The sequence below is a fragment of the Alosa alosa genome, chromosome 4 (genome assembly GCF_017589495.1).
Source record: "Alosa alosa isolate M-15738 ecotype Scorff River chromosome 4, AALO_Geno_1.1, whole genome shotgun sequence".
Classification (NCBI taxonomy): domain Eukaryota; kingdom Metazoa; phylum Chordata; class Actinopteri; order Clupeiformes; family Clupeidae; genus Alosa; species Alosa alosa.
This window is the reverse complement of record NC_063192.1, coordinates 33,676,667-33,694,321: the sequence shown is the minus strand read 5'-3', so window position 1 is coordinate 33,694,321 and position 17,655 is coordinate 33,676,667. Positions and strand designations below refer to the sequence as shown.

General features: G+C 42.2%; 1 protein-coding gene across 1 annotated transcript in view; it reads left to right on the top strand.

The window, feature by feature from the left end:
* The window catches only part of LOC125293352 (putative helicase mov-10-B.1), a 29,109-nt gene extending 25,570 nt beyond the window's left edge, over positions 1-3,539 (top strand). The window contains 3 exon segments of the mRNA XM_048241219.1: positions 2,668-2,756; positions 3,005-3,123; positions 3,351-3,539. Coding sequence (XP_048097176.1) covers positions 2,668-2,756; positions 3,005-3,123; positions 3,351-3,412 — 270 coding nt within the window. The 3' untranslated portion in view covers positions 3,413-3,539.
* The last annotated feature ends 14,116 nt before the right edge of the window (positions 3,540-17,655 follow it).

Sequence of the window (17,655 nt, the reverse complement as noted above, 5' to 3'; positions counted from 1 at the left end):
CTTTAAAAGCCTTAGCTACTGATAAGGCATTCACATGCTTGACTTTTTTTTAGAACATGTAAACTATCACCAAACAATATTCATATCCTCTACATTTGTTGAATTTAATGAACTCCATCATTATGTGCTTAAACGGGCCTTCAGATGGTGGGTGATGTCCTTCCTTGACTCTCATTGTAGGTGCAACATCAATTTTTAGACACATAATGCACCTTGCACAATACATGGCTGCTACTGAAGTGAATCCTAGTGTAAAATATATTTGCATGGTCTAAGCCACTGATAGTTTAGCAATAATATGGAAACAAGATCTTGGAAAAACCGGTCTGTCTGTCGGTGTATGTACTGTACCCACAGACCATGTGTTCTGTCCTTACAATTCTTCCATTTCCATCTTTCCTTATTATCTGATGCTTTTATGCTTCCTTTAAAGCCTCTTCAGATGTAACTACATCTGGTATTTGTAAATTCAGAAATGTGGTTTTCAAAAGTTTGGTGATATTCTCTGCACTCCCATGCTGGCTCTTTTCTGTAGCTGCCGCGTCAGCCCTCCTATTGCCCCAGCTGATAACATCTGTATTTGCAGAGTGGGCTGCACATTTTAAGACAGCCACAGATGTAGGGAGTTGAATGGCACATGTGTGTGTGTGTGAGAGAGAGAGATATGAGACATATGCTCTGTGTGTGTGTGAGTGTGAGAGAGAGAGATAGATATGAGACATATGCTGTGTGTGTGTGAGAGAGAGATATGAGACATATGCTGTGTGTGTGTACTGTATGTGTGTGAGATAGAGATATGAGACATATGCTGTGTGTGAGAAAGAGAGAGATAGATATGAGTCATATGCTGTGTGTGAGATAGATATTATTTATTTAACTCATTACAGTTTTTCCTCGATCGTTTTGATACCTGTGTCAACTCTGACATCACATTCTCAAAACAGTTAACACCCGTGTCTGAACAAAAGCACTCTGGACAAAATGACACATTTTGCTTGCAAAAGGCTGTTACTCTCTCAAAACACTTAAAGGAGAATTCCGGTGTGATATTGACCTAAAGTGTATTGAAACATGATACCGAGTGTGAACGTATGTCTCATAGCCCATCTCGGCTTGTCCCCTGCACTCCAAAATCTGGCGCTAGTTAGCCAATGCTACCAACAGCTTTTTCAATATCACACCGGAATTCTCCTTTAAAACATGCAGCAAAAGCAAATCTTGCCTTCAAACACTACAACTTGTTGCCAATTCAAAAACACTCTTTAAATCAATCATTAAACACTTGACAACAAAATGAAAAAACTAGTTCTCAAAATCAGAAAAAAACTGTGAAAAGACAAAATGTACTGAAAACTGTAAAAAAATAATTTATTAATTCCTCCCAAGATGTAACTGTCATTGACATGTAAGACATACAGCAAACACCTGGCAAGATACTGTAAATTTCATTGAACTACAACTTTCATCGAAATAGACCTACAGTAAACACCTTTTGTACTGTTTTCTCCACCAAATAGGCCATACAGTACTTTGTCTAAATGTGCATTAGATCCATACTTGCAAATAGCAACACAAAACAGACATCTCTTATGTATAATGCATGATTGCTGATTGAAGAATTGTGCAAAGGAGTTTCACACAGGTATATCAGAGATTTAGACTTATGCAAGGAATCTATACCACCTGTGAAAAGATGTTTTCCTTTTGTTTAGCATGGGAAAACCAATAGAGTTTGGGGCTTTTGAATGACACCTGTGCTAACTGTTTTGCAAAAGGGTGTAAGAAATGTGTGAACCCAATGAAAATGTGTGAACACATTCGCAAGAGATGACTTCTGCTGTGCAAAGAAAGTAGTCATGAAGACCAAGTGGGTTCCAGTTTACTTAAGCAGGTAAAAGCAATCGAGAAAAACTGTAATTTGGCCGGGCAGGGGCCAGTCTCCTCAGACAGCCTCGGTTAAGTGTTTTGCTCACCCTGCTCAGGCACAACAGTGTGTGTGTGTGTGTGTGTGTGTGAGGGTTAAGTGCCTTGCTCACCCTGCTCAGGCACAACAGTGTGTGTGTGTGTGTGTGTGTGTGTGTGTGTGTGTGTTAAGTGTCAGTGTTAGTGTCTCACACCCTGCTCAGGCACAACAGTGTGTGTGTGTGTGTGTGTGTGTGTGAGTGTGAGGGTTAAGTGCCTTGCTCACCCTGTTCAGGCACAACAGTGTGTGTGTGTGTGTGTGTGTGTGTGAGTGAGGGTTAAGTGCCTTGCTCACCCTGCTCAGGCACAACAGTGTGTGTGTGTGTGTGTGTGTGAGTGTGAGGGTTAAGTGCCTTGCTCACCCTGCTCAGGCACAACAGTGTGTGTGTGTGTGTGTGAGTGTGAGGGTTAAGTGCCTTGCTCAGGCACAACAATTACAGGCAGGAATTTAACCCATAACTGGCTACTGCATGCTAGCCCAGTTCCTTAGCCACTATGCTACTGCATGCTAGCCCAGCTCCTTAGTGACTATGCTACCACAGCCACCATATATGGTATGGATATTAAAAAAGTTTAATACTGATTTAATATTGATTTAATACTCTGTGCAAAATGCATGCATAAGATTAGGCTTGTCAGGTTGTTTATGATCAAGCTTTATGAAATGAAACATTGACGTTTTAACTAGTGTTTGTGTTGCTGCAGAGGTTTAACGTGGCCATGACACGAGCCAAAGCCCTGCTCATCGTGGTAGGAAACCCCATTATCCTCAGAACAGACCCTAGCTGGGGCAGGTGAGCTCTGAGAACACAAACACATTACATGTACAAGATACACACACACACACACACTACCTGGGGCAAGTGAGCCCTGGGAACAAGCATGCACGCACACGCACACGCACGCACACACACACACACGCACACACACACAGTACTTGTGGCAGGTGAGCCCAGAGTGCCTACACACAGCTTATCCATTAAACATACTCTTTGTAACTGCTGCTTGTTTATGACTTGTGTGTGTGTGTGTGTGTGTGTAGGTTCCTAGAGTACTGCTCGAGTGAGTCGGGCTACACAGGATATGACTTCAGCAGCACAGAAGGAGTAGAGCAGGTGATGGCTCGTCTGACTGCGCTTAACATCGGCCAGGATACGCCAGGTATGAGGAGCAGCACACACACACACACAAGCAGCACACACACACACACACACATAAGCAGCACACACTCACTCTCTCTCTCTACTCATACACACAACACAAGTTACAAAACATTAGCGTTGTGACACACAAATGAAGAGACCTGAAAGAGCAACAGCATGATAGTGCAGGAGCGGAACTGAGGTTGTGACATGGTACTAACACTGTGTGTGTCTGTCTCCCTCTAGTGGACACAGGCGAGAGTGTCGTGCAGCAGATGTTGGATCCTGAGTGGAGAAATGAGCAGTAGCCTGATTATTCAAGCTGTGCTCACGCACACACACACACACACACACACACACACACTCACACACACACACACACACACACGGCATACTTTTCTAATAACATTGCATGCATTCTCAGATGAACTCAGATGGCTTAAGCGTTATTTTCAGCCCTGAGTTCAATACTTGGAGTCATGAGGTGATATCAGGGCTCGTGATTAACTTTTTTTCTCAGTGTCCCGAAGCTGTCCCGAATTCTACTTGGCACTGTCCCGGACTTAACCACCAGTGTCCCAAATTCAAGGTTTTTTTTTTTCCCATTCTACATAATAAACAGCATAATAATCAGTAACTTGCATCACTTAATTAACTCGTTCTGGTTCACCATGTCAGATCTGAACAATTTATTAAACACCATTTTATTAACATTAATCATCTGCTGTTTCACACAACACTCATTTTCAGAGATTGCGCTTTTGGCTCTTTTTTGAGGTTGCACTAGACGTTCTCATTGTCCATCGTTTTGACTGACAGGGTTGTAAAACATTACGTCAATAATCTATTTTCACGTGTCTTTAATTTCAATGTCAGTTTGGTGTGATGTCATGGCCACAGATCTCAGTGAAAACAATTAGCGTGGGAAATTACCTAAGCTGTCAGATAGGCTACTCTCCTGCGTGCTCTCACCCTTTGTGCACACTCAAATGCGTTCCCAATTAAATAAAGTAGCAAAACGGAGTTAGATCTGCTGCAACTATCCCGATGTAACAAGCTGTTTTGACATTGTAAACGTTCTCGACGAGTGTAAAGCAGTTTGCAGTTGCCACAACGTCGTCTATTGATGGAAAACATAGCGAGCGGTCTATGATAACCTAAATGCTCGGCAGGCCATATTAAAGTGCGTGGCGGGCGGATCTATGATAAACTAATAAATGCTCGGTGGGCGGATTAAAGTGCGTGGCGGGCCGCAGTTTGGACACCCCTAGCCTTAGAACTGCCACAGCTTAAAATGTCAAATGCTAACTTAAATAACTGTTATCATTGTTATAGGCTACCTTGCAACACTATCGTTTTGTCAAATCGCAGTTGCAGTAGGCTATTTAGCTCAGCATGATATTGGTGACGTTTGTCTGTCACTGACAGAAAACACGCAGCGTTTTAGTCAGAGAGGACTGTCATCTCGTCTGTCATGAAAACAAATGCCATTTACCTGCCTGCTAGTTAGGTAAGTTAACCTCTATATCGGAAAGTGACCCATTAGGCCTACGCCCGTCACTTAATATTCATTTAACCAATTAAATGGCGGATTCCTAAGGAAACGCAAAGCACCCAGCCCATTTGGGTATCTTACTATATTTGTACCAAAAATAACATTGTAGCCTACCATGATTTGAAGAGCAGTAGCCTAAACAGTGTTGTAAGGCTGCGTGTAGGCTACAAAACCACTTATTTACAGATCAGCTGGCTGGACGCTGCTTTTGCCAGTTGCCCGTTCGCCAGGTCAAATGTTGTATCATTTTATCCAGGCGAAAGATACGTTTAGATTCCCATGTGAACAGTTTAGGAAAAAAGTACCTATTTTGAAATTTGCTTTTTGCCATTTTTTTTAATGTCAGAGTTGTCCCAGAGTTGTCCCAGACATCATTCTATTGTGTCCCGGTGTTGCACCAAATCCTGTGACCTGTCGAAATTTGTGACTCTAGAGGGCGCTCTATGAATTTAATGAGTTGGACTGACACATTGACAAAGCACTTACGCAAATAACGTAAGATCATGGTCCAAACATGAACGGTCTATTAAAGAAACGAACTAGGCTACTTTACTGACATTCAAACGCACAGTAGGTATAAACGTAATATAGGCTAGTCTAATAGTTCATCAACAAACAACCTACCGGTTAAAACGGAAGATCACAATTTTCCAACAGTAGGCTAGCTCATAGGCGAAATGATGGCGAGAAAATCACTCCAAATATCTCTCACCACCCCAGTAAACAGACGGACTCACTCAACATGCAGTAGGCTAGGCTACTTCAGTCAGATCGGTCACATAGCCTATTTAAATGGTTAAGACAGTGCTCCACCTTGTCACACCTCGTTGTAAAAGTCATTGGGATGGCATCTTTCATTTCACTGGGATAGGGTTTGGTATTACAATAAATATGTAGCCTAGTAAATAACAAAAACAAACACATTTTGTTGACATATGTGGTTGAGCGATTGAAACTGTAATTTATTTTATGAATGTATCTCAAGGTTGTTTTTTTGGTAGAACTACAACATGTACAATATGCTGTGTGGTCGTGCAATGTCATTCTTCCAAAAAATAATGTTTTGGTTGTTTTGAATGAAAATGCATAGGCCTACTTCCATAGAAATTGTATGTTTACGATAAATCTGCTGTTGTTATTGTGAAAATTGCAGCTATTCATGAACCTTATTTTAGCCTACAGCTTTCAGAAAAAAAGTTTTGTTGTCATCTGTATTGTGATTTTTGTATGTATAAATATAATAAAGTAATAAAACAAAACATCGGTCACTATTTTTATAGACGTACTGTCAAATTATGTTTCCCCACTGTAACTCTGCAGAAATGGACTCATATGCACACAAAACCATCTCAGATGACTTCTTACTGTCCCATGTTTAACCAAACAGCTTCCATCACTCCAGTGAACTTCAGCAGGACAGGTCACATATTTTGATAGGCGTATTGCCTACTGTCATATTTTGTTTCCCCACTGGAACTCTGCAGAAATAGACTGATATGCACACAAAACCATCTCAGGTGAATTCTCTGAATGTCCCATGTTTAGGCAAACAGCTTCCATCACTCCTGTGAACAGGCGGACTTCAGCAGGACAGGTCACATATTTTGATAGGCATACTGTCAAATTATGTTTCCCCACTGAAACTCTGCAGAAATGGACTCATGTGCACACAAAACCATCTCAGGTGAATTCTCTGAATGTCCCATGTTTAGCCAAATAGCTTCCATCACTCCTGTGAACAGGCGGACTTCAGCAGGACAGGTCACATATTTTGATAGGCATACTGTCAAATTATGTTTCCCCACTGAAACTCTGCAGAAATGGACTCATGTGCACACAAAACCATCTCAGGTGAATTCTCTGAATGTCCCATGTTTAGCCAAATAGCTTCCATCACTCCTGTGAACTTCAGCAGGACAGGTTACACATTTTGATAGGCATATAGGCTACTGTCAAATTATGTTTCCCCACTGGAACTCTGCAGAAATTGACTCATATGCACACAAAACCATCTCAGGTGACTTCTCTGAATGTCCCATGTTTAGCAGCTTCCATCACTCCTGTGAACAGGTGGCCTATTGCATGGCGTGCATGACAAGATTTTCAGCGTATTGTCACACCAGTACGGGGGAGAAAGGCCCGTGAGCTAAAGGAATCGTTCTTCAGTCTTTCAACACGCACGTAGGACGAACACGCAATGGCCAGAACGCTCGCAAAGATATAATTCCATTGGCTCATTTCAGAAGGTGTGCTGCGGGCGTCAGACGTCCCGCCTGATGGTGCCCGCGGGCACCGTGATTGAGACCCCTGATGTGGATGTTCAAGTGGGGTCACATAGTCAGATGATAGGCCTTTGCTATTTGACAAGAAAAGAGAATAGAGAATATAGAATAAAGTGAGAATATAGAATAAAGAATATCAAATAAAATGGACGAAATTGAAATTGAGCAGCTGAAGGTGTTCTTGCTTCATGGGCAGTTTCCAGAGGGAGCTGGCAAGCAGCAACGTTATTCACTAAAAAGAAAAGCGACCAACTTCTCCGTGATAGGTAAGGTATCTGTAAATACTCAAGGTTCACGCTGAAACCATTGTTTCCTTGCCATGCAGTATATGAGCGTGATCAGGGCCTGAAAACCCCTTACGCCGATTCCCCATTTTCAGTTTTTTGCCCGACATTGCACATCATCCAATTAGGAGGGCTGCTCCTACATACTTTGGCCTATAATCAGATGGCTCACCTCTTTTGGCAAGCTGCCTGACCTATTCACAAAACAATCAGAAGAACTGTGTGATACAAAGAGTTACAAAGCACCAGGTCTTGTGAATCTGTGTGTAAAAGTACATCAATATAGAATGAAGAATAACTACTTTACACCATTATTCGCCAAGTTATGCTTATGCGTTTTGTCAAATGTCCTATGGCGGTTCCCAAACTTTTCTTTACTGCGTGCAATGCATCCGACGCATACAACACATTCTGTTGACGCATTCCAGGCATCATGTTTAATTAGCTGCCTATACATAACAAGTAACAAAATCAAAATGTGCAACTGGTCTATGCGCTCTCACACAAAAAAACAGTGTGGAGAACGACATTATGAAACACAAAGAACAAAGTAAAATAAATTATATGGGACCAACAAATCAAATCTCGAACACCTTTCCGACATTGCCTTTTTCATCTCGCGTATTGGAAGTTCAGCTTGGGAATCGCTGCCTTATGAAAACTCCCCATGCCAAATGCATACTGACAATCAAATGCTTACTCATACCAACCCCTTTGTAGAAGCATAATCTTGGTCTCAAATGAAAGGTGACACTCTGAAATTTCACGCTTGCATTTGAATTGTACTTCAGGAGTTCATATATGACTACACAAAATCTGGAATAATTACACTAAATTATAAACCTTTACCATTTCTATTTCAATTCAATTGGTGTGTAGAAGATGGATTATACATTTGCACAAATAATATTGGACATAATTACATGAATATCCAATTTCTATGGATTCTTCTGAATCTGTCAAGACCCAACATGCTTTAGCATAGACCTATTGCCAAGGATATACACTGCAGCTAGAAGGTAGGGAAGCATTTTGGATTGAATTTAATTTAGACATACATTAATCTGACCATGTAAAGCACTACACATATTCTATATGAAAAAATTGTCATGTATTGATAACCAAGCATGGACAGATTATAAACTTTCAGGCCCCTGGGCCCAGATGTATTAAGGGGCCCCCACTAATTGTCATGTATGTGGGAGGGGGGGTTTGGGGGTCATTTGATTAGAATGCTGCCTTCAGGCCAGTCAGAACTCTAAATGCACCACACCACTGACCCTGCTTCTTACAGTCAGTCTGCTGTGTGTGTGCGTGAGTGTGTGTGTGTGTGAGTGAGTGTATGTGTTGGTGCGAGAGGTTACTGCTTTGTGTGTGTGGGTGTGTGTAAGTGACACTGGTAACTGTTCAATGACAAATAAAAGTCTTGACTCTTTAATCTTGAATCTTGAGCCTTGAATATGACTATGCCAACAACCTGATGTATAAAAATGATTTACAATGTTGGAGGGAGGTGGGGGAGGGGGTAACCGACTGGGGCAGGAACATGGTGAGGCATAGGCCTATACAACAAGCATCCAAAACCATCAGGACTACAGGCTTACTGAGTATCCTTTATCGTCTTTGCAGGCATGTACACATAGTGCACAGTTTTCAGAAAAGTTGCAGACATAAGCATAAGTGATTCAGTATGTCACCATTTCTGGAAATATTAATTATTGAAATTACATTACATTTGGCTGATGCATTTTTAACTAAAGTGACTAACAACATGGTAACAGTTTAAGTTTTAAAGCAATTCTGTCAACAATTGTTGGACAATTTAAAAACGGTAGAGTACAGTAAGAATAAGTGCATCAGTGAGTGCTGTTTTTAAACCGTTGAGTGTCAGTTCAAGACAGGTGGTAAGTGCTAGGATCAGCAAGAGTTGTTGTAGTAAGTAGTTCTATGAAAGGAGATGTTCTCCAAAGAGCTGGGTCTTCAGGAGTTTTTTTGAAAATGGAGAGGGATGTCCCTGCCCTTGTAGGAACTGGCAGTGTGGTAGGTCCCTTACACCCAAAGTCGGAAATTACGTCATTCAGATGATATTTTGTCCATGAATAAACTGCACTAGCCTACATAGTACTGTCCTCTACTGCAGAAATGCAATATTTTGGACATGAACATATTGTACTGCACTGTCGAAGACTGCAGTTATTTTTTGTAAGGGTGAAGCTGCACTATTAGTGTGGACTGTCTGGCCACACTAATAATAAACTGCCTCTCCCCCATTGTTATGTTCCTCCTGCTTTAACAGTATAGCATATATAATGAGTACGACCAATTACATACTCCACAGAGGACCAGCTTCACTACAAGCGGAGGAAGGGGACTCTGCTAGAGACGGCGTGCAAAGTCGTTAGCACAGCTGAGGAGGCCGACCACATTTTTAGGCAATTCCATTGTGATGACATCAGTGGCCATCCAGGCCAGTTAAAAACAAGGGATGCCATATCTCAGCGGTTCTACTGGCCTGGCATGTCCACGGACATAGAACAATGGGTAGGCTCCTGCACTTTAAAGACCACATAGATGGATGGTCCAGTCTGAGGACATTGTCATTAACTGAATAAATTCAGGACACTGTTATTGTCATAACCTAATACATTCATTTAATACGTTAACATCTGACATGTATTCACTCTATAAATGTTTGCAGGTGGCACAGTGCACAGAGTGCCAGTCCAAAAGGAAAGGCCTAAAAGTGCAACCAGAGTACACAGAAATTACGGTATGAACTCCAAGATTTCATTTATAACAGAGTAGTTATAATGCCTACAATGTATTTGGTTCATTATGTGAACATTGTGTATTATTATCTGCTTACAGACCAGGGCTCCATTTGAACTGGTCGGAATGGACCTGATTGGGCAGTTAACAGAAACTGAGCAAGGTCATCAGTACATCTGCGTGATGATCGACTACAGAACTCGGTGGGCACAGGCATACCCTATGGCACGAAAGACTGCAGAGGAGGTAACCAACTGCCTCCTGAAGTTTGTCTACCAGTTTGAGGTGCCAAAAAGAATACTGACAGACAATGGGTGGGAGTTTGTTAATAATGTAAGTGAAGTGTTTGCTGATGTGAATGACAATATACAAGGGTTTGCTATGGCAAGAGTTACATGGATGGTTGCATGTCTTCTTTAGATCAACACAGAGGTTTGCAAGAAGCTGAGGATCAAAAGGAGCCTGTGTGCCCCCTACCACCCACAGACTAATGGCCTGGTGGAGAAATTTAATGACACCATTCAGAAGTAAAATTGTATTATCATATAGAAATGACATATGATGTGATTGCTACTTATGTCATGTGGGGGTGGCTTGAGATTGAAGAGGAAGCACTGGCATTAGACTTTGGCCTCCCAAACCTGGCCGGCTGCTGTCAGCTTCACTCAGAAAAAGGACAATCCGAAAGATGTGCACTTGAGTGATCATGACACACACACACACACACACACACACATCTGTAACACCTTTTTGCAGTCTGACGGCTTCCACCAGAGAGTCATGGCCTCTATAGTTTTGAGTTTCAGTTGTGTTCTACAGTTCTGTTCAACACCATTAACATAGCAGTGTAATAGAAACAATTACACTATCACTCTTTCAGTGCTCTCGGGAAACTTGTGAAAGACAAGCCCAATACCTGGGACAGGTATTTGGATGCGGTGATGTTTGGCTTGCGGACCAAAAAACAACTGACCACACAGTTTTCCCCCTTCCACTTGATGTTTGGAAGGGAGGCCCGTTACCCATGTCAGGTCCCTAAGCGTTTTAAGGTGAAGCATAACATTTTCCGACTTTGCCAATGTCCACTGAACCATAATATATACATTGAACTGTTGTGATGTCTAGATGACATCTTTACTTATATGTCTCCACAGATGAAACAGTTAATGGAGAAAGATTTCCTTGCGGAAGAGGTCGCTATCGACATCCAGCGACATGAGGAGATCATGAAAATAGTGGAGGACAACGTGAAGAAGCAGCAGGATCGAATCAGGGGGAGGACAACTCAAAAGGGTCTTGTCTTGCCAGTGGGGGCCTTGGTGTGGAGGAGAAATGTGAGGAGCCAGCAGCGGAAAGGGGGGAAACTCGACCCTGAGTACTTGGGACCTTTCTCAGTTGCAAAGGTCGAGGGGAAAAGTGTTGACCTCATTGACACCAATGGCCGCACTTTCCCCAGGGTCAGCATCGACCATTTGAAACTGTACGTGGAGGAGGTCCCAAGAGTGCCCAAAAGGCTGCAAAGGGCCCAACCCTCAGGCTCCTCAACGATTCCAACCCCCTTGGATGGTGACAAGGGTGATGAGGAGGAGGAAGAGGAGGAGGAGGAGGAGGATAACACCACCTCAACCCCTTGTAGCTCCCCAGGCCCCATGGATGAGTTCAAGAAGGAGGATGACACCATCCAAACCCCACACCCTGTTGCCACCTCAACCCCTTGTAGCTCCCCAGGGCCCATGGATGAGATCAAGGAGGAGGATGACACCATCCAAACCCCACACCCTGTTGCCACCTCAACCCCTTGTACCTCCCCAGGGCCCATGGATGAGGATGAGGCCTCCACCCAGGGCAACCAAAGGTCAAACCCTGGCTTCCATGAGCAGTGTATGTGGACAAAATAACTAACTGTAATCATGTGAGCCTATTGAATTTTGTGCAACTCTATACATATTCGTAAAAAATAACAATGAAGACAAATTAATGCCATGTGCTTGCAAGTAATTGATATTCAAATCTCATGTCATCAAAAGGCATAACAGATGCCTGGGAGGGTAATAAAGCCCATGTCCTGCTGTCCCGCATGGGACCTTACAAATTGTTTTACTGGGACATTGCAAGGACTGCTCCAGAACAGGAGTTGGAGAGTGAGGTAAGTTGTGTAGCACTTTAGGGGGCATCTGATATGTGGTTGTATAATAATGTTGAAATAAATAACTTAATTAATACTTTCATAATTCATACGTCACATGACAACATTAATTTCCCAACCCTGTTCTTGCACTTCAGGTGATAAACGCACTGCTCAGTAGAATGATTGCTGAGGCAAACAAGGTGGGGAGGAAGGCCCTGTTCATAGACTCCTATGAAATGACCAGGATTTGGGAAGGAAAGGGGTCAAGACTGAGGGTAGGCAGAGTTGAGGTTGGTTCTGTAAAAACACCCAAACTTTGACGATGTCATGTCAGTGATTCTGTAAATGCTCCTGGTCTTTTATAGTGTGATCCCACACAACACGACCTCATCATGGGTGCTATCCATGAGCCTGGACACTGGATATTATCTGTAAGTGCTAGTATTTGTTCTTGTACATGCGCACACACAGAAATGCACACATAGGCCAATGGCCTCAGAATTGCAGAAATATGGCAGGGGACACCCAACAAATTTTGTAGACCTTTATTCACACAAAATATGATGAGGACAATGTAAGCATATGTGACTTTCTGATTCTTTAGGTGATCTTTCCCAAGGAAAGACACAGTATTGTGGTGGACCCACTGGGTAATGACCTATGCAAGGTGAAACAATGTGTGGAGTCGACAAGGTAACTCATACAACACATGGTAATCAGCTCCCCTTAAAAACACATTTGAGAATGTATTTGTCATATGTCATGGTGTTGGTGTTCCAACAGGGCATTCATCCGGAGGAAAGGGTGCAATGTGTCACGGTGGACAGCAGGCACTGTACCACACACTTTGCAGGGGGATGGCAACTCCTGTGGAGCCTTTGTGTTGAAGGTGAGTTTGTTTTTTCTGTGTGGCCTGAGTGGTTCCAAACAATACAAAGTGTTGGAACATATGACCAGTTGACCAAACAGCTAATTGAGTTTGTGTCACATTAGTATGCAGAAAGGATACTGCACGGAGAGCCACTGCTATTTTGCAATAGCAGAGCAGCAGTGGCTCTGTACAGGAAGGAGGTGGCCAGGGCACTTTTGCAGAAATCTGGTAATGTAGCTTCTATTCTGGTCGATAATCATGGTGCATGCATTCCTACAAATATTTACAAGTATTTTTCTATTTGTATTGTACTGATACAATTGTTGACAATTGTTATTGTTGTCACTGATGACCAGATGACCTTAGTGAGCTGTGTTTATACACAAGGAAATGTTTGTGCACAGGACCAACAGACACAACCAAATGGGTAAAGGATTCCATCATGATACTTCAATTATGGCATTTCACTGTGTATTTCAAATACTCTGAAATGGTTGCTATGTTGTCTTCATCTTCGTTGTTACAGGTCCAATGTGACACATGTGACCGATGGTTCCACATGATGTGTGTGGGATACGTGGACCATGCCAGCCCCGGGAGCGAGCCCTTTAGTTGTGCTGCATGTACCAATTAAATGAAGTTATATCTTGAAATGTTGTTTGTGTGTGAGTCCATTTCTGCAGAGTTACAGTGGGGAAACCTAATTTGACAGTATGCCTATCAAAATATGTGACCTGTCCTGCTGAAGTTCACTGGAGTGATGGAAGCTGTTTGATTAAACATGGGACATTCAGAGAAGTCACCTGAGATGGTTTTGTGTGCATATCAGTCTATTTCTGCAGAGTTCCAGTGGGGAAACATAATATGACAGTAGGCAATACGCCTATAAAAATATGTGACCTGTCCTGCTGAAGTTCACTGGAGTGATGGAAGCTGTTTGGTTAAACATGGGACATTCAGAGAATTCACCTGAGATGGTTTTGTGTGCGTATGAGTCCATTTCTGCAGAAGTTCCAGTGGGCAAACATAATTTGACAGTACGCTATCAAAATAGTGGCATAGAAATTCTTAGGCTAGCCTACATAAAAAATCACCACACAGATGATAACAAACTTCATTTAAGATTTATGTTTATAAGTAGCCTATGACATTTTCCCAATAACAACAGCAGATTTATCGTAAACACAATTTATATTATTGTTATTACAACAAAAAAAATGACATTGCACGAGCACACAGGACTCCATATTTTGTAGTTGTACCCAAAAACACCTTGAGTTGACACATTCTGAAAATAAATGACCGTTTCAAGCGCTTAACCACAAAAGCACTATGTGTCTTCACCATTTATAAAATAGGCTGACCGATCTGACTGTACAACACTTACAGTCCTAACTGTACAACACTTATCCTAACTGTACAACACTTATGTGTTTTCAAATATTTTTCTTGATTTGTCTAGCCTACTGCGTGTTGAGTGAGTCTATCTGTTTAGGCTATGCGAGCTACTTTCTCGCTATCATTTTCCGTTTTAACCGGTAGGTTGTTTGTTGATGAACGACAGACTATATAGCGTTTACTGTGCGTTTGCATTTCAGTAAATGCATCTGCATTGAAGTTTCAGTATAGTAGAGGATTTATTTGCCCGGTCCATATTTTAGACCTCTATGATCTTCGTTATTTTGGCGTAAGTGCTTTGTCAATGTGTCAGTCCAACTCATTAAATTCATAGAGCGCCCTCTAGAGTCACAAATTTCGACAGGTCACAGGATTTGGTGCAACACCGGAAGCATTTTTTATGGTCCCCGGGACGTCGGGACATCGTTAATTTCGAGCCCTGGGTGATATTTATAAACCATTTTCAAGTTGACGGGATTCCATTGTCCATAGTGGACATAAAGATATAAATTATTTATTTTTTTATTTTACATAAAGATATAAATGATTTATAATTATATTTTTAGCCTGACGAGCCAGACCCACATCAAGATGTAGGGTCTGGGGACTCACCATTCGCAGTGCTCAGTCCGAGGGGTGGGATAATCGGTTGTCTTTCAAACTCCCTCTGCACGCAATAGGACAGCGCTACAACTCATGAGTCCCATGCAGGGGGTCAAGAGCGTGCAGATTAGCTTCGGCATGTTAGCATACGCCATTTTCAAATATGGCGCTGCATGGAGCATTTGGAACCAGCGCCATGCACGAAAATCCGTGTTGGGCACGAGCTCTCATGCGCGTACATGTTGGTGGGCGGGTACCTATCCGGCGGCTACAGCCAAACGTTATTCAGTGCGTATGTCTTGAGGATCCTATGAGAAGACGTGCATATTATGGTTGTTTATCCATCATATGACAAATAAACAAATAAAGAAAATTGTAATGATCTTGTTTCGTTGTTGTTTGTCCCGAACAAACATAGCCTAAACATGATTAAAAACAATAAATTACACAACAGCGGCATAAAGACCTTGTCTTGTTACACCATGGGTCTCCAACACGTTGCTCTCAACCTATAGCCGCCCCCTTTGGAGCTTGCCAGAGGCTGAAGCACTAGGCTACTACATTAAAAACAAACTCAATTTAGGCTACTTCGCTATGCAATAAGGTTTCCATTAGAGCACAGTGCACGTTCAATGAATGAAGGAAAGGCCTTGTCTCGCAATAAACAGCTGGAAATCCCAACACTTTTTCAACTACACGAAACTTTACAGTAATCATCAAATACCCTCTAGATTTAAATGCCCATCAGTCTCAACATTTAACTATATAATAAAAGTCAAAAAGTAAATTAAATCCCATACCAAAACCGAAAATCGTCTGCGTTTGATAGCCTGGTATGCCACTCCAAACAAAACGCATGTCTCACAATAACGTACAATGTAAGAAATAAAGGTCTGCCTCGAATAAGCCTACCTCAAATAAATACCTGTGCTTTGCAGCCTAAGTAAATAGCAGACCCTGGACATAATTTAGGATTTACGGAAAGTATGCAATCATACGATGTTGGACGCCTGGCGATGCTCTGGCCGTCTACTGTGCCTCTGACACCGCTGCCTCATTTGGATGGGAACTCCACAGGTGAGCGCGAAGATGGGATGTAATGGATGCGTGAGTAAACTGATTTTTGCTGAGTCCGCAGACAACATTCTCTTTAACCGTTACTTTACCATCTGCGGTGTACAACTCAAAGTAAAGACACCACATTTTAAACGAGTTGGGGACGTAATTGTCCGCTCAGGCTGACCGTTCTGTGCGTTATCTTCAATACTATCTTCAATAATATTGAATATCTTCAACATTATATTCAAAACAGGGTGGCTATTGAGGGCTCTGGCTCCAGTCATTATTGTGGCTACTGGCTATTATTGGCTTGATTTGGTGGTCATGGGCCAACGCTAGAATATGTTTAGAGCACCCGCTATGAGATGGCAAAAAATAAAATAAAAAACAAACTAATCATAGTTCATTCAAACTAATCAAATGCGCTACATTTGGCACTAAAAACCGAATAGTTTATTTATAGTTTGACTACGGATATTTCACGTAATGTTCGAATGCATATTTGCAGCAGGACAGCAGGCAGACCGCTCTTAGTTAGAGCAGCTGTGTTATCAATGAAATTAAGTTGCTTCAGGGGACTCCACTTTCGGACTCCATCTGGCGTTCGAGCAACTTTTTTTTTTTCTTGTTATGAGGCAAGGACTTTATGTGCATTATCGCCACCCTCTTACTGGAGGACGACTCTCTTTTTACAGAATATCCAATAAAAATTGACGTTGGTCCATGCGTCATTTCCAGCTTTGTAACTTGGCGCATGGTCAGAGCCGACTGGCGCTGGATCCGAACCCCAGTGTTCAAGACATAGGTTCAAGATGGCGTTGACTATGAATTGGCCGGATTTACTAGCCTAGCCTCCACCATTCATTTGTATGGAGGGTGGGACTTAGTCACTCTCTCCAGTTATATATAATACCTCCATGGTCCCATGCGTTTTCCCACCAGCGGAGTTAGTTGGCTAGTTCAAACTTTTGCCAACTTAAAAAAACTCGCTTAACTCGTGTCACGCTGTTCGCCAACAGCAACATCCATCTTCTTTGTTTTCAAGTAGCAGGGAATTCACGCCGAACCGTTGCAACTCTGCCATCAATCATGTTAAACCCGCCTACCGACTATACGATGTGATTGGCCTTATCAAAGTTTCATTTTTCCAGCTCACAAGCCAATGGAGAGTTGCTAGACTATTACATTTTATGAATTATCTTAAAAGTATGAAAATGCTACATATTCGGCCGGAAGTCACACCTGAATCACACATCTGAACACCTGCAGACTATCAGCTGATTTTACTGAGGTCACCTGCCATTGGTTCTGATTTCTGTGGAGGAAGACCGTTAGTCACCGTTAGTCAAGCACAAACGGTCCCAGGCGCGTTGTGCATTTCCCATGCTTAGAGTCAAATAGAGTCAAGATGGTCTTCCAGCACAAACCAGCGGCAATCTAGTTCATTTAGGTCTGTAGTGTTCATATTTATTGCCACCAGATTTATTTTATTAGCTCAAGTTTGAGTTAAAACACACATCAAAGGTTACCCAGGTAGGTTCCAAAGTCTTACCAGAACCCATGAATCCGTTCAATTCCATCTCATCTCTCATGTCATCCTAT